General features: G+C 51.0%; 1 protein-coding gene across 7 annotated transcripts in view; it reads right to left on the reverse strand.

The window, feature by feature from the left end:
* The window catches only part of KMT2D (lysine methyltransferase 2D), a 1,389,531-nt gene that overhangs the window by 756,186 nt on the left and 606,853 nt on the right, over positions 1–26,492 (reverse strand). For all 7 annotated transcript variants that reach the window (XM_085600422.1, XM_085600421.1, XM_085600420.1 and 4 more), the window contains 4 exons: positions 22,216–22,266; positions 21,871–22,083; positions 21,410–21,676; positions 20,969–21,103 (listed from right to left, as the gene is read on the reverse strand). In XM_085600422.1, coding sequence (XP_085456548.1) covers positions 20,969–21,103; positions 21,410–21,676; positions 21,871–22,083; positions 22,216–22,266 — 666 coding nt within the window. The remainder of the gene's footprint in view (positions 1–20,968; positions 21,104–21,409; positions 21,677–21,870; positions 22,084–22,215; positions 22,267–26,492) is intronic.

Here is a 26,492-nt window from a genome sequence, read left to right on the forward strand (position 1 = left end):
GTTATTGAGTGTGTGAGACCATTTGCTGACTTTACTGTGTGTACAACAAATGCTTTGCACTGTCCTCTGATACTGCCTGGACTGGTTAAGTGGTATGGAGGAAAGAACACATAGTGCCCTCACATGTACCACAGAGGAAGAGCACTGCGGAAACCCTTGCCAGTCAGACATGTGGAGGGCATTGAAAGGATGCCCCTACACAGCCCAAAAGACGCTCATACTCGGCCAGGAGGAACACCAGGAAGCAAGACAGCATGAACAGCTGAGATGCATCCAATAGCAAGAAGGCAACGGGCCGCACGAACCATGAGGAAGAACATGACGCAGAAACAGCCTCAAGAAGATGCTGAAACCCAGCCAAACCCAGGCACTAGGGTACGCTCAAAAGTACCCGCAGTTACACAGAAAGTGGAACTAGGCCAGGTTACAAGCAACGTCAGCCGGCAGTCCGGAGGAGAGAGAACAGTCCCATCGCAGGACAATTTAGAAGAAAAGACGAGCCTAACAAGGGAGTAGTTAGGACCAACTCACGGGTCCTAGACGCCAGGAAGAGCGGGGTTCAAGGAGAACCGTCTCCACGAGTCTGCCACATTCAAGAATGCTAGTGGAACTTAGAAATCCCTGCGCGAAAGCAGCGGGGATGTGGAGAAAACTGTTGGGGAAATAAGCCAAAAGGCCATAACAACCTACAACAGAGAGGTCCACGGCAACTCCCTACTTGGGAGAACAACCCAGAAGGAGCTGGCACCAAAAGACGGCCGAGAGGACAAAAGCAAGATGTTAGGCTATGCGAGGTAGATCCCACACAGCATAGACCCAGACGCGGAGTCCAAGCACTACAGGCAAAAGAGTGATGCGACCCTGCGGGACGCAGTAAAAGGAGGTATATGAGCTCAAGAGGGAGACCCATAATGGAAACTCCACAGGAGCATACGAAGTCAAAGGCAGACATCTATCACCAGCCAATACCCCACATGGGGCATGGGTCAACCCCTGGCAAGAAGGGGGGACCTCTTGGCAAAACAGACAGTCAGTGGACTTGAAACAAAAACGACCCAGCCATACGGCTATACAGCCAATACAGAGGCACCAACCTGCCTCTGATAAAAACTGGCCCGTAAAGGAAGACCGCAATGAAGAAGAAAAGTCAAGCAGTCAGTGGCACGGCAGAATTATGCCTGGAGATCGCAGAGTCAGTGTGGGACCCAAAAAGGTCTATTCCATTAAACGGCATGTCTTGGAGTCTCTCCCGAATATTATCAGGGAAGCGACTGCCATGCATTCAGGAATGACGTCGCAAGGCCACCGACCGTGAAAGAGCACAGCCCACAGAGTCTGTGGTATCCAGGGAGGAGTGTATTGTAAAATGAGCCATTTCCTTGTTGTGAAGGACAAGACGGAGTAACTCGGGGCGCAATTCCTCCGGAAGGGAAAGGAGAAGGTTAGCCACGGAGTTCCAGAGAGCAGAAGACACACGTGCGAACACGCATGTAGTGTTTAAAGCGCGGATGGCCGTGCTAGAAGAAGCAAAAAAGCTGTCTTCCACATGCATCCAGCCACCTGGATTCCCGGGTGGGAGGAAACAAGGTCAAAGTGGAGGAGTCCTGCAACACGAAGGCCGCCTGAATTACAATGCCCTGAGCGGCAGGGTGGAGGGACAGGCAAAGAGGATCCCCCGGGGCGGGACGGTGCCTACCAGCAATGGTCCGATCAACCGGGGCTCCGGAAGAGGGCCATGCCCACGCGCCACGCAGGGCTTCTAATAAAGCACCCCCAAGGGGTAACAAGGGCTCCACGGTAATGGGATAGAGATGGAGCAGATCCATTAAGGGATCGGGGATGAGGGGTACCACAGAGGGGTGAAAGCAGGGGATTGCAGCTGCACGGTTGATAGTCCGTGCATAGGCGGCCCCTAGCTCAGTAGTCAAACTAGGAGGGGACAAGAGGCCATCTGTAGGAGACGGTTCGAGGCTTATTCTCCCAGTTGCCATAAAGAACGGGGATGGGGAACGACCCGAAGGCCATGCCACACTAGGGACCTGCACCAGTGGCCCCTGAACAGGGGAAGAAGCAGCATCCTCCGAAAAGGCCGTAGCGGATACCAGAGTCGCCCGATCCCGCTGAGGGGACAGAAACGAGGAATCCGGAGAGAGGTCAACCCCAGGTATGGACACCGGCGGCGATGGATACGTCGACAGCGGAGTCGGCGGGCGCTGTGTCAGAGTCGCCTGGACATAGACGGCCTCCACGATGGACGCTACCTCGACGGCAACGATGTCAGATGATGCGTTGCCCCAGACGTGGGAGAAGGCTCGGTGTGGGTTTGGACGTCGAGCCCATAATTGGGTCCGAAGTGGTGTCTGGTTCTGAGCCTGGCGTCGCTGACGCCGCTTCCGCCGTCCACGCAAGAAGACGCACAGGGCTATGCGTTGACTGGCGGTGTGAGCCTGCCGATGCCGCTCCCGCAGTCTGTGCAGGAAGCCATCCAGGGCTATGCGCTGACTGGTGGAGTGTGCTACAGCGACCAGGACGGTCTGGGCCACAGCCCAATGTAGTCGCCTTGGCGTCAGAGTACACAATCCTTGACGTGGAAGGATCCGAAGACGAGGGCCCGGCCGGAGTACACTCCGCCTCTGTGGGGCAGAAGGCGCACCAGGGAGAGAGGGGAACTCAAAGTAGGCCTGAAGAGCCCGGGAGTAGGCCTCCATTTGGGTGCGTGTCGCTCCGACTCCTGGAAAAGGAGGGTATGGAGGAGGTGACCTCCGGGTGCCCGTAGCTGACCCCTTACGAGAGGAATGGGCGCCAGCGGCACGCCTACGAGAGGTGGACCTCAGTGGACGCTTGTGGCTCTACTTACCATTTTTTAGGGAGCCGGTCGTGGGAGTGGCCTCGGGAACGAGCTCCCTCTGGAGAGGGAGAGCGGCGACTAGAAGAAGCTGGGTCAGACAGCCGTGCGGCCAACAACTTCATACGGTGTTCCCGTAGGGACTTTGGCTTCATCTGTTGACAATCGCCACATTTTTTGGAATCGTGGTGCACACCAAGGCACCACATGCAAAGGTGCGGGTCAGTGCCCGTCATCTGACACGCACAGGCCTCACAGAATTTGAACCCGGAGGGCATTGCACACTGTTCCGGTACGACACCAACGGTGCCGAGAAGGCCCAAAACAAGGTCAGGAACTGCTGGTTTCCAGGGTCCGCATCCTGACGCGGAAAAGGAGAAAACTGATGTTGGTGCGCCGGGGCGGGGCATATATGGCTCCGCTGACATCACGTCCATGGACGACATCAGGGCAGAGTCGTTCTTTTCTACTACTGTCAGAGTTTTTGCCACTATCTTGAATTGCTTCAAGCTTTCGTCAAACTCTTAGTTTGCAAAATACTCGCCATTTCAGCTTCTAGCCTCCTCTTCTTCTCGATCTCAGATGCATGAGTTTCAGCGTTGACTGCGCCTTCATGGCGGTCGAATGCTGTGTTGACAAAGTGTCCTCTCCTTGAACGTCTTTCAACGTCTGATTTTTGTAGGGTCTTAGCGGTTACAGAGACCTTGTCTAAGGATCCGACGGAGTGTTTCGCTTTGGACACTGCGGATGTCCAGTACTTCGACGCCGAGGCTCCCTTCGAGGCACTTGAGTCTGTTTTTCGAGACTCATCTAGTGTTTGAGGTCTACTGTTACCTTACCTCTTTCGAAGATCTGTTTTTGACATCTATGACTTGGATGTCTATGTCCGAGTCGACTTCTGGAACTTCGGCGACATTGTCCTCTTCTTCGCTGGAGAGGCCCAGGACTCGTAGCGATGGTGCCATCTCTTCTCTCTCTCTTACCATCAAAGTTTTAGGAGTGAAAGCCGAAACACCCGTTGAAATCTTCACTTTGGTGATCCAGTGGTATGCAAAGGTGACAGACCGGATGTTGATACTTCTAGGCATACTTGTGGTGACAATTTTGGAAAAACTTGAACGGTGTCTTTTCCATTACCGCGCATGAGCCCCATGTCTGCGCATTGTCTGCCGGCAAAGGTTGTTCTTTTCACCTCTTGGCGCCGTCCTGCACCTTGATTCGAAGTCTGGTATGTCGAATCCTTGTACTGCTGTATTTGAAGTGGTTTCCTTCGTTTTCGTCTATTCTTCTGATATTTGGAGAGGAGCTCCTTCCGTATCGATCCAGACCCGAAGGCGGAAAAAAATAATCTGAAGATGACGACCAAAAGTGTGAGCTTCCGGAGGAAGCACATTGACGTCACAGGAGGACATCAAATGGTGGTATGATGATGCCCATCAACAGAAAACACAAGCATTGGCATTTCCAATAGGTCTCGCTTTTGGGACCTTAAAAGTATTTAGTTTTGCAGCACAATATCCTTGGTGCAACATCAGATGTTGCATGGCTAAACCTTGTACCTTATAAGTGTTTAGCCATGCAACAGTTGATGTTGTTGCACCAAGGCTATTGTGCTGCATAACTAAATACTTCTAAGGTCCCAAAAGTGAGACCTATTGGCTATGCCAATGCTTGTTTTTCTGAAGTTCTTTAAGGGTTAAAATATAGCAAGGGTTCTCACCCAGAGTTTTGACTCACAAAGTGCTACCAAATGTAGGCAGACTGCTTTCGGGTAGAACAATCGCCAGGGTCCTCTATCGTGATTTTGCTGCAATGACACCCTTCAAAGAAAGAAGTACGCTATATAGACTGGTGGAGATTGTAAGCAGACATCTGCGCACTCATGACCCACACAAATCTCCTCCCTCTGTTTTACTTAAGGAATGGGTACAAAATGTATTTCAAGCACCCTCCGAAGCGAGTCAGAGTGCTCTGTGGAAGTTATCAACTGTTCCCCTAGTGATGTAATGAACAGAGGATACTGCTCCGAGACACTGGCCAATATCCCAAATGTATGGTATCAGGAGCTACTTTGAAAGCAAGAGCAGCCATGGTCTTGCTGTGGCTGCCAGCCTACTTGCTTTGTCATAGCTTGTGTTAGGTTTCCTGTAAAACGTAATTGTTTCGCTAAAAACAGCTTTTTGTTCTCAAAAAGCACACTGACCCAGTATTCTCGGACACTGAAAGGAGCTACTACTGTGCAGATGTGCTCCAAAGGAAGGGAGGTGAAAAAGTAACAGGAAAAGGATGGTTGGATGGCAGGGTGAAAGAAAGTACCGATGCAAAGGCAACAGGATCAATGGACGCATGGAAAGGTGAAAGGATGGGTACATCAATGGAATGATCGAGTGGTGGGAGACTGGATGTGTGCATGAAAGAATAGATGGATGAAGGGGGGAACTAATCGATGAGTGAACAGATGGATGAGCGAAAGAATGGATGAACAGTCTGAAGGGTGTATGGATGAAAGGACTGATGAATAGAATGTTGAAAAGGAACCGGGATAAATTAAAGGAATGACAGGACAGATGAAGGATGGATGAATGAATGAATAGATAAAGGATAAACTGGTAGAAAAAGGTGTTTTGGGGGAGGGTTGGCTACTTCCTGGAAAGAGTTCCTGGTCAGTCATAATTCACTTTGTAAAAGTAAGCATTGTTCCCACCGACAATTTGTCTACAGAGCAATGTTCAGTCACAGAATATACAGCATATATAAACATGCATGACTGGGCCCACTGTGAGAGGACAGGGCATATTTCCACTAAAAGGACTGCTGGACCCTAAGAGAGAGAGTTTTTAGAAGCAGGCATGCACATTAAGGTTTATTACTGCACTTGAGCCTGGGCCTGTAGGAGCAGGGAGCTATGCGGTCTAGGAGTCTGAGGTGCATCCAAATGCGTAAGAACTAGCAGCGGCGTGGCTATCACTGTGCAGCAGGCGCAGCAGCACCAGTGCTCCGGAGGCCCACTGCATTCAGATTTTAAAGCCCAACCGGTACCCTCGGGGCTCATTTCCTGGTTTGCACCAGGGCCCGTGCCACCCTTGCTGGGCCAGTGACGGGGAGCAGGTGGAGGGCAGGCATACACACGAGGAGCAGCCGGAGGGAAATGAGAGGTTAAAAAACACTGGCGGTTTGCTGAGAAATGAAGTTTCTCGTCAGGCGGAGCCTGAGTGGGGCCTGGAGAACTATCCAGGAGCAGAGAGGAGAGAGCCGCCAATAATCCGATTAAAACCAATTACAGCGAGATTATAACAGCAAGTGCTGGGCAGTCAGAGAGGAGAGTAGGGTCAGAGGAGACGGACAGCAGGGAAAGAGGTGCGCTGAGAGCAGAGACAGGGAAGGCCAGGGGAAGAGACTGAGCAGAGACAGAAGGAAACATCTCTTATAAATGCCGCACCAGCCTCGGTAGCCCTCTGAGGAGGGGACCGTAACTCATCCGTGGGTGAGGGCTGAAAACTGAGCCTCCCACCCCAAGGGGGTTGTCTGATGAACGGAGGATGAGCCCAATGTCCAAACGAATGAAGCCCCATTAATGAACAAGGGTCCTCATGGGACTCCTGAGGAGGCGGGGAGTCTGCCGGAGCCACAAATTCCAGGGGGGGGGGGGGGGGGGGTGGGGGGGGGGAGAGGCCAGGACGGATCCGGCATAGACGGATGTCGGGGTGATGCCTAACTCCCCCCAGAAGCCTCCGTAGAGGAGTCAATGATCCAGCTTTGAGGAGGCGCCAGGGTGTTCTCGTCCGACGCCAACTCGGCCTCGTCCGGCACCAACTCTGCCCCAACCACAACAGGCTCTAGTCCCGAAGAACGAAATGGTGCCGGAGCCGAGGAGGCAAGCCTACGGCGCCGGAACGGTGCCGACTGAGCCTCAACTGCAACAGGCTCCGAAGAAAGGAACGGTGCCGGAGCCGGGGAGGCAAACCTACGGTGCTGAACAGGCGCCAGCTCGGCCTCCGAAAAGGCAGCCGCCTGTCCGGAAGGCCAAGGCGGGCTCAGAGCCAAGCTGCGAGCGCCAGCAACCACCTGCGACGCCACTGGGAGCCCCACAGGACTATGCGGAGCGGTTGGGGTGCTATGGGTCGAACAGGGGGACCCAGCCGGGCCGCGCCCGGATGACACCATATCTCCATCATCCCGAGAGGCAAGGGGCTCAGACGGCGCCGGGGCGAACCCACCGGTGAGTCCACCAGAGACCCCGCACATAGCGGAGGGTCCGAGGACGCCCCAGGAAGAGGAGGGCACCCCAGGGAGGCCTGCAGGGTCGCTGCGTAGGCATCCATCTGGTTCTGAGTCGCCCCGCACCAGGAAAAAGTGGGTAGGGGGAGGGACAACTCCCGGGGGCGCACGTCCGGAGAAATCCGGGAACTAGTGCCTCAGACAACAGATGGAAGGGAGGTCGAGGACCTCGGCGACATGCGCTGGGACTTATCAGGAAGGGGCGAGCGACGCACGTGGGAACCAGACGGCGACCGACGCCGCAAACGGAACCCACTGCCACCTGAACCTGCCGCCGAAGAGGAGGCCAGGGGCCATGGCGACTCAGACCGGGACAGGCGAGCCGAAAGTAGCTTCATCCGGCGTTCCCGCAGGGACTTCGCTTGAGTTGTTGGCAGGCGTCGCAATCCGTCGAGTCGTGGTATTCGCCCAGGCACCACATGCAGATAAGGTGTGGGTCCGTCGTGGACATTTGCCGCGAACAGGAGGCACACATTTTAAAGCCCGAAAACATCGCACACTGTTCCAGATGCGAAGCGTCAGAGGGGCCTGAAAACAGGCCAGAGGAACAGCTTACTCCGGATCCGCGCCTCACGCAGAAAAGGAGGAAACTGACGTCAGCGCACCTGGAGGGACTTATATGACCTCGCTGACGTCACATCCGTGGACGACGTCAGGGCAGGGTTGTGTGGCACCGTCCCCCGGCACGCCAAGGTGCTGCAGCAAAAAAAATTCCGGATCCAGTCTGAGGCCTGGGGATAATTCTAAGTTAAGGAATCTGCGGCTGGATGTCTATCAGATACATTGTTACAGTGTTCACTTCCGCCTCACCTAAGATGGCTTGCGTGGGTGTGCGCACCAGTAAATCATGGGACTTTGATAATTACCATGCATGCGTGCCTTGCTGCACTCACTAATCAGCTTCTCCAGGCACAGGAAAGGAAGAGCCCAGCAAGTTGGGCACCAGGAAGTAGGATGAATAACGTCTTCTGCCCGTTTCAGAGTACAGTACCCTCTTGATTGCTACATTGACCAAAGTAGCTCCACCTCCAGCATCAAGACAGCAATATAAACTGGGGTACTTGACTAGCAATCGGTAAGATGTGGTTAGGAGGAGGGGAATAAAATCAATGATGGCAGGGCATACTCTTTTTGTACAATTTGCAAGACTGAGCTGAATTGATCGATTTCAAATCTGATAGGAAAAATCAAATCCTGCCGGCTGTATATAGTCGTGCAAGTAAATACAAAGCAGCTTCATAGATGTTTGGCAGATAAGGAAATGGTTGAACAGAGGGAATGCTTTTTTGGTTTGCCTTGTTCAAGGATACCTGTACACAATGCTTTCAAAGGATCGGAGTTTGGGCGAGTGTAAGAAACTGGCTCTATATATACTACACCAAAATGAGGTATAGTGTATATAGAGTCCAAGTGTCCCCAGAGGTAGGCAGAGGTTAAAGTTAGATAGAACCTTACTCTCTAATTGTGGTAGCTTGGTCGAGCAGTAAGGCAGTATCGGAGGACAGTGTTAAGCATTTGATGTACACAGTCAGCAAATGAATTCACACACTCAAGAACTGAACTCTAGCCCAATTGTTGTTGAACAAAAATATACTGTTTATTTTTAGAACCAAGCAAGCCTGGCACAGGTAAGCATTAAATACTTTACAGTAATAAGATACTGGATATAGAACAGTTTTAAAATGCAATAGAGCTTGTACTTTGTTTGATTTACAGGGAGCAGTAGTATGCAACACTTAGCAAATGCAGAACACTGAAATGAATAGGCTTTTTCAGTAAATTACAGGTAAGTTACTTTTTATGTTACTTTTCTAACTCAGTGCTGGATGCCTAGATTCAGCACTGGGACATTTCCTGCAAACAGGTAAGTAAACAAGTTTGGTTATTTGTGCAATTTTTAAAGAATATGTTTAGATTTCTCAAAACTCCACACTTAGAAACTTTTGGGAGAAAAAGTGTCAATGTTATCCTATGGAAGGAAAACAGGTTAACGGTTCACAGGCAAGTAAACACCTGTGGGAGTTAAGGTTCTGGGGCTAGACTCAGGGGTCTCCCAGGGTCAGTGATGCACTGTTGCACCCTCAGTGGCACTAGGGAGGCCGGGTGCAGTGTTGAGCCCCAATGTTATCCAATGGGGGATAGGGGGCCTCCGGTTGGTGGCTGCTGGCAAGCAGGCCATTGGGTTGTGAGAGCAAAGCTCCTAGGGTTAAGTTCAGGGCAAATAGGGAAACAAAGTAGCACAAAAGGTGCACCCTCAGCGGCACTGGGGCTGTCGGGTGCAGTGCTGTTTCGACGTCTGGTGCCCTGTTTTCTATGGAGAACCTCCGGTTTGCAAAAGCACTGCAGGCAGGGAGACGAAGGACTTCTGGGTGTGACCACCAGTTGAAGAGGTACGTTGGGAAGTTAAGGGTTGGTTAGGCACTGTCAGTTTGGGCACACAAGGCCGTGGGGCGTAGGGTGCAGGGGTGCCTTTTGGGGTCGGATCTTCTTACCAGCTCCTGGTCGTGGTTAGGGGTGCCTTCTGGATTTAGGCTACAGGCGTCGGCTTGAGGCAGGTCAGTTTTCGGCAGGTGCAGAGTGGACTGTTTTTGCGGTCTATGGTTGGCATCAGAAGCTGCAGTTTGAACAACTCGGGTGTACACGGGAGATTCAGTCTTGGAAGTGAAGGCAGGCAGGCAGGTCCTCCGAGGTTTTTGAGGTTGCTGGCTGCAGGACACTCAGGGATTTCGCAGGAGCAGGTTCGAGGGGGGTCAGGCCTGTAGGGCTGGGGCCAAGTCAGTGGGCGTCGTCCTCTTGTTAGCTCTACACGGCTCTTCGGTCCTTCTCATCTTCTTTTCTTGTTGTTGCTGGGTCTCAGGAAGCAAAGTTCATGGTGCCCCCTAAATATTAGGTTTAGGGGCATTCCAGGTAGGTAAAGGGCAGGGACCAATAGGTCCCTTCCCTGGGGTGGGTACACCCCTTATTCTGCCACTCTCCAGTGGGAGGGATGCAGGAGTCTGTCCCTGGTTGGCTGGGTCCCCCCCATCCTCAAGATGGCGGGGACTCGAGGTTTTGCTTCACCTCGCCTCCCGCACCGGAGGGGTGGATTTGGCAGAGGTGGGCACACCTCCCTTCCGCACTTATTTTTCCTGCCGGTTCTGCCGGCCAAAGTGGGGTGTAGAACCAGTGGGGACCAGTTGCTAAAGCAGCAAATGGTTTGGAGAGGCTCACTAAGGCGGCATGCTTTTGAAGCTTCTCCTTCGTGAACCCTGCCCATCCTGGGGGAGGAGGCTTGGCACCTCGTCCCAGGATGTGCATTGTTTCAGGCCCCCGAGAGCAGCAGGCTCTTGACCCAGGGGTCCAGAAACATGTCTGGTGGTGGCAGCCTATGCAGCCACTCAGTCAGGTCACTAAAAGTTGGTCGATTTTCAGGGGGCATCTCTAAGATGTCCTCTGTTGTGCATTTTACATTAAATCCCACACTGGCATCAATGTGGGTTTAATGTGCTGAGAAGTTTGATGCCAAACTTCCCAGTCTTCAGTGTAGCCATTATGGTGCTGTGGAGTTTGTAATGACAAGCTCCCAGCACCATATACTCTTAATGGCAGCACTGCACTTACAGTGCCCAGGAATGGACCTGGGTACTGTAGGGGTAAAGGGCTGATGCACCCGTACCCATCCAGCTAGAGGGGTGACTGAAATATGCCAAGGCAGTGGTTTGTGCCATGTAGAGTCTTCGCTTTGTTCTGCACCACGACACGCAGCCTGCTAAGGCAGTGTGTGAGAATCAGGGTACATGGCATCTAAGGGTGGCACACTGAGTGCTGCAGCCCTTCGAGGCCTTCTCTGGTAACAGTGCCCTGGGTACCTGTACTACTATTTACCAGGGGCTGACATGTGGCCAGAGATGCCAATTGGGTTTAGGCTTCAATGCAGTTTTAGGGAAGGAACATAGGCCCTGGGTACCTGATTAGCAGGAGCCCAGGGCACACTCAAAGAACATCAGCAATTCAGCAAAAAGTGGGGCATACCATGCAAGAAAGAGGGCACTTTCTCACAGCGAGAAAGGTCAGGTCACCAGGGTCTGCCTTATGTAGTCTAGCCACTAAGCGAATGACTTGAGAAGTGACCATGCAATTAGAGTGCCTGTTAGGGCCTCACAATGACAGCAATTGTTCTGACATTGCAGCCCTGGGCTGTAAGATTGAAGTCAACAAACTAGAATTTGTTGCTATAATAGGCAGCTGTACACCAGAACCTTCTGTTGCCCTGCTGTCGGAAAGTGCCGTTTTTTGTCATGGTCACCAACACTTTTTGCCACTGGTACTTAAGTTTTCTACTAATGTGCACTGGGTTCCTGCTAACCAGGCCCCAGTGCTCTTTCCCTAATACAAGGTAAAATGGTTTAATAGTCGCACACTTTGGCTCTTCTGCAAGTCTCTAGCAGGTGATACCAATGGTACCTAGGGCATGGGTTACAAAGAGGGTCTGAAAGGGTTACAGCATGTATGCCACCATAAAGGACCCCCGTACAAAATGCATGCAGACTGCATGTCATGGTGCAAACCATGAGGGGAAAACACAAAATAGCACACTCACTGTGAGCCATGCCTAAGTCACTGCATGTAATATGGAAGTCACCCCTACAGCAGGCCTTGTAGCACTAAGGCAGGGTGCATTATATTACATGTGAGGGCATAGCTGCATGAGCAGATATGTCCCTGTACTGTCTAGTTCAATTACTAGATGGTACAAGTGAACAGGGCAGCCATCTTAAGTATATGTACTGGGCACTGGTCATTACAAGCACCCCAGCTACAGAATGGCTTTACTGAAACCTATGGTGTTTTGTATCAAACACCATCTCTTAGTAAATCGGTACTGTTGCCAGTACTAGATTTATTTTGGCATGCACCCAGAGGGCACCTTAGAGGTGCCCTCTGAAAAACCTACCAATATATATTGTGCTGGCTGAGTGGTCTTGTCCAGCCTGCAACCATAGACATGTTTCTGACCCCTTGCAGGGGAGAGCCAATACTCTGATGCCAGAAACAATGCCTGCTCTGGAGGAGGGCGTTCACTCCTCCTCCAGCAGGATGGCTAGTGATTTAGCAGATCTAGGCCTGGGGCTTCAACGTCCCTGCCACCTTGGATATGCGACCCACATTCCCCCAGACCTGGGAGATGCCACCCACTGCCCCAAGGCCCATTTGGTACCAGGACAGGCAGAAAATTACCTATGCTAGTAAGCATGTTGCACCCCCAGGCTAGTTACATCGCTACGGTGGGCTACCTGATGTGCTCCATGAAAGAAGGGTTCCACCATTTTGTTTTGGTGGAATTAGGAACTCTGGGACAGGATTATGCCAACTCCCCACAGAAAGTGGTCATATAGGTGGTGTAGTGACTACAAGGGTAAGTAGTCAATTGGCTACTATGGTTCACTCCCCTCATCGCCCCTAAATTCCGTATTTAGGTGGCCCGCTGACACAAGGAACTCCAATTCACCTGACTAAAGAACAAGGACAAAGAAGAGTGGAAGAACGTAAGCATTGTGGATTAGCTGTGGACTTGGCGCTTGCCTGCTCCTGTCTGAACAATTGCAAAAGACCGGGCTGGTCCTGCAGCTGTGCATCCTCCAAAAGCCTCGGAGGGCTGTCAGCACTTCACCAACCCGTCAGCATCTCCATTGAAGTGGAGGAGTACCATCCCTGCAGCCACTGACCACAACATCTGGTTCCCAGCTGATTACCTGGGTCCACTGAGGCAGCAGACGCCCAGGAGGAGGTCGCCATGCTCCGGGAGGTCAGATCCCTATCCCCACCCAGTCTGGAGACACCAGGTCCGCCAGGAGCCGCCCTGCACCAATACCTGGAGTACCGCTTCCTTGTAGCAACCAAGGCTTGTTCAGTGTCCAGCCCAGAGACCTACACCATCTCCATCTTGAGGTCGACCTAGCAAGTGAGAGCCTCCAACGCAAGCGACCCGCCAGACAAAATATCTCTGCACCCAAACCCCACAGTTTGAGTCAGTACCTACCGATAGTGAACCCTTGGCCCAGAGACCCTCAAGATTGAGAACATCCTCCCCCCATCTCACAACTATGGCAAAGGAGGGGCTTTCATCGGTGGCAACGCCCAGAAGAGAAACGTGTCGAGTATCTGGGGAGGTATGCAGACCACTGGCATTCTGGAGGTCTTTGTACCAGTTCTCATCTATCTGCCTGGGTAATATAATCTTAAGCACTGAAGCCTCCACTGTCAGTCTGTGCCAAACAAATGGAGGTGGGCATGAGCTCTTCCAGAAGGCAAAAGCACCATGTCAGTGACAGAAGGGTGGCTAAATAGCTGCCGCTCACATAAAGCAGCACAGGGTCGAGGTTGGGCTGGTGACGTCTGCATCAGACAGCACTATGTGTTGGCCGGAGTCTATGGCACTGGCAGATGGCGTTTCAGCATCCGTTGCGGTGCCAAAGAAGGAACCCAGAGCAAACCCAGAGGGCCCAGCTGGCGCAGAAGGACTGATGGCAAAAGCCTAGCTGGGAGGCATTTCAGATCTTTGGGACCCGTAGTTGCACCCGAGGGAGCCAATACGGCGCCAAAAAAGATCTGGTCTTTGATAGCTTCCTAAAAGGTGCTGCTTATCATAGGAACATACAACAATCGCACTCTTTCTACTTCTGGTAAAATATGTTGATATGAAGTGCTTGTGGTTCCACAAATGCAGCAGGGAATTATTCAAATGTTCATAGCCATCAATGACCATCCTACAATGTAGAACCGTAAATTCCCTTTAACACTCGTTTCTTTCAGTTAATTTCTTTATTTTTTCTTAATCATATTCCACATCCAAACTTACATTTAAACTCCTACTTATGCCCAACCCTCATAGCATGCGGCTTATGGACATGAGCAGCGGGTGTTCGTCTCAGGGCTTGGGCAGAGCCAGGAATTGCATCCACACGGAGGGCAGTCAAGACCAGCAGTGCAGAGATTTTAGAAATGCGCAGGTTAGCCGCAGAGCCTGACCCTTGGCCAGAGACACAGGAGGAGTTGATTGTAGGAAATGACCTAAAGGGAAGTCCCTGCACCCAACCTTTCATGGGTGGCCACATTCTGCTGTGTAGATGCATCAACCCCACTATTTGTTAAACTTGTAAAAAAAAAAAATTACATTTATTTTATTATTATTATTTTTTTAGGTTACCGACTCCAGACAATTTTTCACAAAACCTAGCCGATCCCTGGTCCTTTTTGTTGGAACTCGCCTGGGAAGCAGGATCCGCAGACCTAATGCAGGGTCTGCCAACACCTCAGGAAGTTAAAAAAAATAAGTAGGTACTCTTGCTGCATGTTTATTGACCTCTGGGAAGGTTTTGTGAACCTCTGGGTTACGCAAGGACCCTTGAATCCTCCTGCAAGGGTACTCAAAACCCACCCAAACAAAATAAATCAATTTTTCTTTACATCTTGTGGTTTGTGAGGTCCTTTTGGGGCCCACAACCATAACCTCCGAATCTGGAGAGGATATTACGGTCCCTTTAAAAAAAGTTTACTCTAGGGTTTGAAGACCATGCCTTCCAGTTTTGCAATGCAATGCAGTCAGTTTCAGGAACTTTTTTGTCCTCCCCTTTTAATTTCTAATTGAAACCCTGATTGACAGATCTGCTTGAAACTTCCATGACAAGTTCAAAGTGGATGAACTTTTTTATTCGAAAGTTTTAAGCAGCTTTATAGAAGGGGCGCACAGAAGGAGCGCACAGTGAAGAAAACGAAAGGAATATGCTACTTACCAGTATGCATCTGTTCTTGGCATGTAGAGCTGCAGATCTATACACCGTGCATAGATCGCCATCTGGTGTTGGGCCCGGATGTTTGCAGTTTGTTTTTCTTCTTGGACAGTGTTTGGAAGTCACGAGTTCGGTGACTCCTCCTTCGGTCCGTACTGCGCATGGGTTTCGGCTCCATCCTCAGATTGTTTTTCGCCAGCAGGGAAAAGATGGAGCGTAGTGATAATAGTAAAGAAACCCATGGGTGTTGTATCTAAATAAGATAGACTGGAACGGATACAGGTAGCCGGGGAGGCGGGTGGGCGTGTATAGATCTGCAGCTCTACATGCCAGGAACAGATGCATACTGGTAAGTAGCATATTCCGTTCGAGGCATATGAGCTGCAGATTATACACTGTGCATAGATTATATAGCAGTACCCAACCCTAGCGGCGACCACCGGTATCCGTTGCAGTGGTTTGAAACAGTGTCTTTAATACAGCCTGGCCCACACTAGCTTGTTGTTTGGCGTGCACATCTACACAGTAATGTTTTGTGAAGGTGTGCGGTGTTGACCATGTGGCTGCTTTGCAGATGTCATCTAAGGGTATGTTCCCTAGAAACGCCATAGAAGCCCCTATCTTTCTTGTAGAGTAGGCTTTAGGTGGAACAGATAATGTTCTTTTTGCTTTGTGATGGCAAATTTGTATGCACTTTACAATCCACCTAGCTATCCCTGATTTTGAGATGGGGTTGCCTTTATGTGGTGGAGAGAACGAGACAAACAGCTGTTTAGTGTTTCTAAAAGATTGCGTTCTTTGTATATAGTAAAGTAAAGCCCTTTTAACATCAAGTGTATGTAGAGCCCTTTCTGCAACAGATTGAGGTTGCGAGAAAAAAAACGGTAATTCCACCGATTGATTGAGATGGAAGGGGGAAATGACCTTGGGCAGAAATTTTGGATTTGTGCCAAGTATCACCTTATTGTGATGTATCTATAGAAAAGGTTCTTGTGTAGTGAACGCTTGTATTTCACTAACCCTTCTAAGGGAAGTGATAGCTACGAGAAAAGCTGTTTTCCAAGTAAGGAACTGTAGCTCACATTTATGCATTGGTTCGAAAGGCGGTCCCATCAGCCTTGTAAGAACTACGTTTAGATTCCACACGGGTGAGGGTGGTGCTCTGGGTGGAATTACTCTTTTAAGGCCTTCCATGAAAGTTTTAATAGCAGGCACTCTGAAAAGTGATAAATGCTGTCTGTTTTGCAGGTAAGCAGCAATTGCTGCTAGGTGTAAACGGATGGATGTGTATGCCAGGTTACACCTTTGTAGATGGAGCAGGTAACATATGATGTGCTGTATGGATACATCTAAAGGGTTGATTGTATTGTTACGGCAGTAAATAACAAATCTTTTCCACTTTGCAGCATAGCATGCTCGAGTGGGAGGACGTCTGGTTTCCCTGATAATGTTCATGCAATCAGGGGGAAGGTTAAGGATTCCAAATTCTAAGATTTCAGGAGCCAGATCGCAAGGTTGAGCTGAGCTGGGTACGGGGGCCTGATTTCTCCATGGTTCTGGGTTAGGAGGCATGGGGACAGGTGTAAGTTTTGGTGTGGTACCACTGAGAGCTGTAGTAGTGTGGTGTACCACGGCTGCCTGGCCCATGTTGGAGCTACCAGAATGAGTGTGAGGGAGTGCTGTTGTAGCTTCCTTACCACTAATGGAATTAGCGGGAGAGGTGGAAAGGCGTATGCAAATTTGCCTGACCAGTTCATCCATATCGCATTGCCTTTGGACAATGGGTGTGGGTATCTGGCGGCGAAGCTTGGGCATTTTTTGTTTTCGTGGGTGGCGAAGAGGTCTATCTGAGGATGCCCCCACTTGTGAAAGAATGGGTGAAGAACTTGTGGATGCAGTTCCCACTCGTGCATTTGCTGCGTTTGTCTGCTCTGGCAGATCTGCCATGGTGTTTTGTATCCCTGGGACGTGTTGTGCCAGGATTAAGACTATTTGCGGGATTGCCCATCTCCATATGCTCTGTGCTAACCGAGAGAGCTGTGGAGAGTGTGTCCCCCCCTGTTTTTGAATGTAGTACATTGCAGTCGTATTGTCTGTGCGAATGAGGACTGCTTTGGCTGAGACTTGTTTCTGAAATGATTTTAGGGCTAGAAAGATCGCCAATAACTCCAGATGGTTTATGTGGAGTAACTTTTGTTGTGGCGTCCATATACCTTGCACTGTGAGGTGTAATAGATGCGCTCCCCAACCGGAGAGCGATGCGTCCGTTGTTAGAATTACCTGAGGAACCGGGTCCAGGAACGGTCGCCCTTTGGAAAGATTTGTGGTGTTCCACCACTACAGAGAGCGATGGGTGCGACCGTCCACCAACACCAGATCCGTCAGTTGCCCCTGGGCCTGGTTCCACTGGCGTGCTAGGCACTCTTGGAGTGGACGCATGTGGAGTCTTGCATGAGGCACTATGAAGATGCAAGATGCCATCATCCGCATTGGCTTCATAAACACTCTTGCTGGGAGAGAGTGCCGAGGAATGAATCTTTGACGCAAGGCTTGTATGCTTGCGTTTCTGGCTGAATTGGGATAGGCTATAGCTTTTGAGGTGTCTATAGTGGCACCGAGGTATTGCTTTGTGTGAGACGGTATCAGCTGGGACTTTTGGTGGTTCACCGTGAAACCTAGCTGGTGAAGTAGTTGGATGGTAGTGTTTGTATGTTGCACACATTGGTTGTAGGACGTGGCTTTTATTAGCCAGTCGTCCAAGTAAGGGAAGACGTGAAAGTGTTGTCTTCTGAGGTGTGCCGCCACTACTGCTAGGCATTTGGTGAACACTCTTGGTGCGGTTGTGACCCCGAAGGGGAGAACCTTGAACTGATAATGTTGGCCGTCCACTACAAATCGGAGGTACTTTCTGTGAGAAGGGTGTATTGGAATATGAAAGTATGCGTCTTTCAAGTCCAGTGTGGTGAGAAAATCGTTCTGGCAGAGGAGTGGGAGAACTTGTTGGAGAGTTACCATGTGAAAATGGTCTGAATGTGTGTATGCATTTAGAGGCCGGAGGTCTAGAATGGGTCGTAGAGTCTCGTCTTTTTTTGGTATCAGAAAGTACAGAGAGTAGACCCCTAGATTTTGTTGATTTATGGGGACCTGCTCTATAGCCTGTTTTTGCATGAGGGAGATTACCTCTTGTTTCAGCAATGTGGTATGTTCTTGCGACATTGTACGGTGCCTGGGTGGAATTTTGGGGGGGTGGATATTAATTCGAGACAGTACCCTGACCAAATTATTTGGGTCACCCATTTGTCTGATGTTATGGTCTCCCAGGTTTGAAAGAAGTTTTGTAGTCTGCCCCCGACTGGAGTGGAATGGTCTGGGGGGAGCGGGGAAAAGTCATTGTGTGGGCGGTGTGGCAGAACGGGCGGTGTTGGTTTTGCGCCCCTGCCTTTATTATGGTTTCCTCTATATCCACCTCTTTGATAGCCCTTTGTGAAGGTAGTCTGAGGAGGGGACTTGGAGGATGTGGAGGCGTTTTCGGCAGAGTAGCCCCTGCCAGTGCCTCGAAAGGAGGAGCGGCGAAAAGAGCGTCTAGGAGGGTGGGACTGTAATGCTCCCATAGACTTCGCTGTATCTGTATCTTTTTTCATTTTTTCCAGGGCTTCGTCTACTTCTGGGCCAAATAAGTGTTGCTGGTCAAAAGGGTGGTTTAGTATAGATGCTTGTACCTCTGGCTTAAAGCCTGAGATTCTGAGACAGGCGTGGCGGCGAAGCAGAACACTGGTGTTTATAGCCCTGGAAGCTGTGTCTGCTGCGTCTGCTGCGTCAAGTGCACATTTAATAGAGGTGTTGGTAATGGTCTTTCCCTCTTGTATTAGTTCATGAGCCCTATTTTTATATTTTTCTGGGAGATAGTCTCCAGCTCATCATAGTGCGCTCTGTTGTACCTTGCCAACAGCGCTTGCGTGTTGGCGATACGCCACATATTGGCAGCTTGCGAGGTAGTGCGTTTGCCTGACGCGTCTAGGAGCTTGGACTCCTTATCGGGTGGTGGAGCTTCACCCGATGACTGAGAATTGGACCGCTTCCTAGCTGTGGATACCACTAATGAGTCTAAGGGTGCAGGTCCTTTAATATAGGCAGGATCTGTGGGGGCGGTCTTATATTTTTTCTCTATTCTGGGGTTTAAGACCCTAGCCCTGACTGGGTCTTTGAAAACCTCTGCCGCATGTTTGGTCACCCCTTTAAGCATGGGTAGTATGGCAGTAGATTTATCTGCGATGTCAAAGGTATCAAGTAGGAAGTCTTCCTCAACTGGATCAGTGTGTAACTCCACCCCATGATAATGTGCCGCCCGTTGTAACAAGTGGTGGAACCACAAGGAGTCCTCTGGTGGAGATGGCCTGGATGGATAAAGATCATCCTGAGGCACATCTGGGACGTCTGGATTATGATAATCCTCCCATGGGTCTGGTGTTCCGGAGGGGTGGGGTCTTGTGGGGCATCTGTTGGATCATAGTATGGCTCCCCTTGGTCATCAGGGTCTGGAGACTGTGTTGGAGAGCGATGAGGCAAGGGTGGAGAAGGTGGAGGGGGCGGAGATGGAGGCGGTGGAGGCGGTGGGGAGGGTACTCTGAAAGGGGATGTGGCAGAGTCCTTCCGTTTTGGCGGTGGAGGAGGAGCTGGTTTGTCTAAATGTCTTTTCTTTGAAGACAAAGTCAAATGTCCAGTCTTTGGATCCTTTGTTAAAGTCTTTTGTCGAGGATCTGGCGTGAATAGTTCCTCCGGCACCGATTGATCTGTTGGCGCCAATGTTTTCGGGGCCGACGGCTTCTTTGGTTTATCTGTGCATGCTTTTTCGGGGCCTCCGATTTTTTGTTCGTTGCCGAGGCAGGTTTCGGCACGGGAGTTTCGACGCCGAGAGATTTATGTTTGGTCGGCACCGAGAGGCCAGGTTTCGACACCGATGGCTTCGGAACGGAGTTTTCTTCGGTAGCCCGAGCCGCCGGGAGACTTATGATGCCTCTTCACCGGGCCCGAAGGTGGGGTGATGGAAGCGGTATGTTTGGTTTTGCCTAGGCCCGGAGGCGAAGGTGTAACCGGAGTCTCTTTCGGTGTGGGTGCGGGAGTGGGAGGGGGGTAGAGTACTCACGACCCTCTGCGCCGGTGTGATCTCCTCCACGCCGGAGTCGTCTGCCTCGGAAGCGCTGACGAGGTCGTCTTCCTGTTCGGTGTGCTGCTTTCCCGAAGCTCCGATGTCTTCTCCGAAGATGTCAGGTGGAGCCGAGGTCGAGGAGTGCGCCATGGTGCGTCTAGCTCTTCGATCCCGAATAGTCTTTTTCGATCGAAAAGACTTGCAGGCGGGGCAGTCTCGGGCCTCGTGTTCGGGAGAGAGGCAGAGGTTGCACACCTGATGTAAAATCGGTGTGGGGAAATTTAGACCCACATTTAGGGCACTTCTTAAAGGGAGTCCTTTCCATCGGTCGATACCGGAGTCGAGATAGGCCCGAAGGCCGCCGCCGATGCCTGGAATCGAAGAAGTGCCGAAGAGAGAGATAAAGAAGATGATTTTGTTTGAAGAATCTCGATGGACGAGGATTTTTCGGCGAAGGTCGAACTGGAAAGGTTCGAAGCCGGAGCACGAAGTATTACATCCGAGCCCGATGGCGGAAAAAAACAATCTGAGGATGGAGCCGAAGCCCATGCTCGTGACTTCCAAACACTGTCCAAAAAGAAAAACAAACTGCAAACATCCGGGCCCAGCACCAGATAGCGATCTATGCACAGTGTATAATCTGCAGCTCATATGCCTCGAACACACCTTTATAATGGAAACTCTCAACCAACCATAATAGACAGGTACTAACATGGCATGTGAAATAGATACACACAAAGCACACATCTACAGATTTGTGCAGAGTTAACACTTTCCCTGCCAATTAAGACCACATCAGCTAAATAAATTAGCGAAAGCCCCGGAGATGAGTTGAAAGGTTTTGGAGCCATGAGTTAACTGGAGCACCAACCCGAATTCCCACTACAGTCTCCCATATGAATGCATTATTGCTCCACAATTTCACTGTACCTTCATTTTGCTGCAACTCGGCATTCAGGGCCATGGCCTCTAACTCTGCTTCCCTCTGAGCCTCAAACAGAGCTGCCAACCCCTTCTTTGTCCGCGTGTGAGATTTGCGTTGCCGCACCATGAAGCCACCAATTCCTTTCCAAAGAGAAGACAAAAACCACAATGAAATGCAGATACTGATACAGGCATTCACGTACACAGAGCTAAACATCACCAACTAAAATAAATCAAAGCATTCTCTGAAACCATGTCATTTTTACAATCCTGTTCTCCACCCAATAGACCAGAATTCCAAGCACATTGCTTCCACATTAGCGACTGTAAGAAAATGGCTGTGAAGTACACCAATCTCTAAACATATTCCCTCCCTTCTCTGCCAACTATCCTTCCTGTGCCCAAGGTGACTGCTCCACACCAAATAACCCAGCAATCACTACTCACCAGGCCGATATGGCTTTCTCTTCTTCTTCTTGCTATCATCCAGTTCCTCTAAGCCTTTGTCCTGCTCCATCTCACAGTCTCCTTGTCGGGAAGATTCATGGTCCACTCCTTCTTCCTGCCCGGGTTCCATCTCTCCAACTCCCTCCTGAGCAGGGTCCATTTCACTGCAAAAGTCTTGCCCATGTTCCAGTCCACTGCCTGCATCCTGTTCAGGAGTTCCAGGAGGTTCCAGCTTAATCTCACAGTCCATTGGGTCTTCACTAATTGCTATCAAGATACAAATAAAATACGACATTATTAGGCAGTCTTATCACTGGTTTTGTGAATACAGCGTCAGTGGAGGGCCAATCCTTGATGTTGCACATGAAGAGTTTGAAAGGCACCATCCACTTATCAAAGCAACCTTCAGACATGCCAGAGAAAGACAAGATCTCTAAACGTCCGCAGGTTTGTTTCCGTACCTTCCACTTTCATTTCATCCACTTCCATCTCGCCCTCCTCTTTCTTGTCATCCTGGCCAGTGAGGTCCACAGACTCTAAGCCCACTTCTCCACTAGTAGAGAGACGAGAGCGTCGCTGCTTCCTTTTCTGTACTGGTGACAAGGTGAGGCTGCGCAGAGCAGACATTCCAGTCTCTGTTAGCCAGACACCTTCGAACCGGAAAAACTGTGGCTCTACCAAGAGAAATATAGGCGACAGGAGGAAATTTGACTTCTTAGCGTAATTAAATCACAACCACTTTAAAGAAGGTCAGAGCCAACACAGTAGCTCTAAAGAAAAACAAAACCAATGTAACAGTGGCTTACCTGGCTCTTTTACTTTCACAGATACAACTACTTCTGGAACAATGACTGGAACTGAAGGGATAAAAGATTATAACAACATAAGTTATGATGCAGTTACAAAGCTCAGTCCAAAAGTTCACTTCATACAAACTAACCACCTCCCCACAAAAAAGTAAACAGTGTAATAGATACTCGTAGCAGTACAAGACTTATTGTGCATATCCAGCCTTCCAGTTTCTCCATGTGCTGTAACGACTTTGAGGCAGCCTAGGCCTAGATTTGTCTTTACGTACTAATTCCTTTACTGACTTTTCCTGCAACCTCCTACTGGGGCGCAACTTCCTTCATTTTCCACCATAACATTAAGAAATGAAAATGATGCTTATGTGTACCAATAGTGTTCAGGCTTGAACTACTCTAATCACATGCTGTGCATTATTTAACCATCTAGAAGGTGGGTCATGTTCTTCCTCTTTTTCCCCCCTTTTTGGAGTAATCTGGACATTGGAGTAATGACAACACCCTATGACACTGAACATAAGCACAAAATGAAGCAATTAATACATGGTCACAATCTTTTGTTCTATTGTCCCTATTGATGTGAGATTTGTAATGTATTACTTTGTTTCACTTTAGTAAAGCGCCTTTCATGTTTGTGTCAGTGACCTTATGAATGAGGACGAGGGTGAATCTTACAGAAATCCATAACAGACTCAAGCTAGAAAAAGAAAATGTTATTTAGCCTTAACTATCAGTTAGCAGACTGTAGTGCTATAGTCACATGCTTTGCACACTCCTGACATCTGAAAGAAACAGTTAAGATATAGATTTCTTACCTTAGAATTATCCCCAGGCGTCCAAATGAATCCGGAAAGTTTTTTGTCAGCAGTACACCTGCGCGTCGGAAGGTGGCGTCGGTCAACTCCGCGTCAGTCGTCGGCATCGTGGTCGCCGGGATGACGTCGCAGTAGCTACATAGACGTCACCCTCGCGCGCTGGCCGTTTTCTTTTTCCGTACCAGCAAGCACAGATCCGGAGAGAGCGGTACCCCCGGTCACTTTTTGACTGAGTGTTTTGCGACTTTTGTCGACATAGTTTGAGTCTTCACCGACTCCTGGTGCACGCAGGATGCCCGATTGCACGGCATGCGGTTCCTGTACCCGACTGATGTCTGATGGATTCACAACACGTGTGCCTCTTCTGCCTGGAGCGCGACCATGACGCCAAGTAGTACTCGGACTGTCGAACCATGGCCCGAAGTCTTTGCAGGAGCGGTCCCCAAAGCGCTTCAAGGCCCGGCAGTCGGCTCCGTGTCACGTGGGAGGTCGAGGGACTCACTCCTCTTCTAAGTCTTCGCACTCGATCAGGTAAGTCGAAGCATAAGAGGAAGTCGAAGAAGCATCGTCGCTCGTCGACTTCCCCTCGTCAGTCAGCTAACGCGAAGCAGGGTGCATGTGGTGCCCCTCCCGCGGCTCTGCATGCAGAGCCTACAGGGTCGGCTCCGCCTTCCATCCCTTCCCGGGAGCAACCCCTGCCCAGCTTCGTCAATTTTACGAAGCGATGCATGCCATCTTTGGGCAACCCGACTGCCGGCGTGCCCTCTGGCCCTGCGAACTCTGCTGGAGGCCAGAGGCCTTAGACGCCGGCAGCTCCGGCCTTGGCACCACAGGGCCCCCTTGGATCCAGGCCTGGATCCGTATCGGCGCCGATCGGTCTCGTCAGACATCCACCGGCGCCGATCCCACCGGCACCATGCCCGCAGCAGATGCCGGCTGGAACCCCAGCCAGCTTCGAACCCCGGCTGGAACCCGAGCCAGCTTCGACCCCGGCTTCAGACAGGAACTGGGGGATGCCAGTAGTCTGGATACTTACCCAGACCTAGGCATGTTGTCTCCTCCTACCATGGCTACGGAGGAGGGAGCGTCATATGCAGTGGTGTTGTATAGGGCGGCTGAGTCTCTGCACCTCCAGCTACCTACGGTGGAAGTCAGGACTAGCCTCCTGACAGATGTGCTGGAACCAGCAGCGAGCTCTTCGGAGTCCCTCCTGCCGTTTGATGAAGCCCTCACAGACATCCTTTTGGGCACATTGTCCAGGCCCAAAACACAGGGGCTCCTGTGGACAGAATGATTCCCCAACGCCACCGCCCAGCCCCGGGCGGCCCCACTTTCCTCTCCCAACACCCCCACCCCAGAGAGCTTGGTAGTTCAAGCCTCTACTTCTAAAGACACCTTCCCTACTGCACCACCGGAAAGGGAATCCAAAAAGCTGGACCACCTTGGGAAGAAAATGTTTTCTTCCGCCAGCTTGAGACTGTGGTCAGTAAAGATTGCATGTCTTTTGGGCCGTTATACCCACTCTGTGTGAGATACGGTGGCGCAGGTGCTGCCTCAGTGCCCGGAGGAACCCCGGGCCATACTCTCGCGTGCAGTTGATGAGGGGAGAGACGCAGCAAAGTTTACCAACCGCTGGGGGCTGGATACCGCCAACGCACTTTGCAGGACTATTTCAACTTCAGTAGCTCTTCGACGCTACGCCTGGTTGCATTAGACTGGTTTTTCCAGGGATGTCCAATCCACACTTATGGCAAAGGCCTTTGATGGCCGTCTCCTTTTTGGCGACAAGACGGACAACGCGCTAGAGCGCTTTAAGGACTCTCGGGCTACGACCAGGTCCTTGGGCCTCTTCACCACCCACCCTGCGCAGTCTGCTTTTCACCCCTTTCGTGGCTACAGAAGGGGTGCCCCACTACGTCCCGTCCAGAGCCACAGGCCAGAGCAAGCTGTTCAGCCCCAGCGCGGCCGGGGGAACCAACGGCGTGGTTCTGGGGGCCAGCGGGCAGGCCACAACTCCACAGCCCCCTCTGCAGCAGCCTCCAAACCTTCCTAGTCTGACCTTTCAGAGCCACCAAATGCCAGTAAGTGGCAGGATCTACCATCACCTCCCCCACTGGTGCACCATCACACCAGACAGGTGGGTTTTGCAAATAGTCCAAAGGGGCTACTCCCTCCCCTTCGAGACTACCACCCCCTCCACCTCAGTACCATCGCATGTTGGAGGATCACCTGACGCTTCTCCAACAGGAAGTTTCGGCCAAGGGTGTCATCGAGCGTGTTCCTGCCCCAGAAGTAGGTCGTGGATGTTATTCCCTCTACTTTCTGGTTCCCAAGAAGGACAAAGACTTGAGTCCTATCTTGGATCTCAGGAACGCCAACCGCTTCATCCTGAAGGAGCAGTTCAAAATGTTGCTCGCTCAGGTCTGGTCTGCCCTAGACCCTAGAGGGTAGCTTTGGACTTGCAGGACGCTTACTTTCACATCCCCGTCCTGCCGGCGTTACCTGCGGTTCATGGTAGGCCACGAGCATTTTCAGTTTACCGTGCTTACCTTTGGCCTTACCAGCGCCCCTTGGGTGTTCACGAAAGTGATGGCGGTGGTCGCAGCTCAGCTGCGCAGATCAAGGGTTCCAGTCTTTCCCTATCTCGACGACTGGCTGTTGAAAGCAAAGCTTGCCCCAGGCGTTTGTCTCCCACCTCCAGACTACGGCCGACCTCCTGCATTCGCTGGGGGTTCTCCAGCGTGCCGAAGTTACATCTGATCCCCTCTCAGAAGCTCCTCTTCATTGGAGCGGTTCTGGACAAGACAGTGGGGAAAGCCTTGGTTAGATCTATTCACCTCCAAAGAAAACGCGCAATGTCAGCAATTTTGGGCGTTGGAATTTCCAAGGTGGCACTCGGCAAGTGGAGTTGCGGTCCTCTATACGCCTTTCTGCCTATACCACTTCTGCCCAGGGTGCTGAAGAAGATCAAGCGAGACCGGGTCCAAGTCATTCTCGTGGCTCCAGATTGGGTACGAAGAGTCTGGTATCCCGAGCTGCTCAACATGGCCATCCCAGATTGGGTAAGAAGAGTCTGGGATCCCGAGCTGCTCAACATGGCCATCAATCCTCCGATCAGACTGCCTCTTTGGGAGGATCTTCTGTCGCTGCAGGGGACGGTCCTACACCCGAACCTGTCTAGCCTCCAACTCCTTACGTGGAGATTGAGCGGCGGCAGTTGACGTTGTTTGACCTGCCTCCCGAAGTCTGATGTAATCTTGGCAGCCAGGCGTCCCTCCACTAAGATGGTATACGCCTGCAGATGGAATAAGTTTGTGGCAAGGTGCACAGCAAAGTCTGTGGATCCCCTTTCTGCCCCTCTTTCTGAGGATTGAATATGCTACTTACCAGTATGCATCTGTTCTTGGCATGTAGGGCTGCTGACATTCATATCTGTGCATAGATCGCCGCCTAGTGTTGGGT

This window comes from Triturus cristatus, chromosome 4_2, assembly GCF_964204655.1.
Source record: "Triturus cristatus chromosome 4_2, aTriCri1.1, whole genome shotgun sequence".
Classification (NCBI taxonomy): Eukaryota; Metazoa; Chordata; class Amphibia; order Caudata; family Salamandridae; genus Triturus; species Triturus cristatus.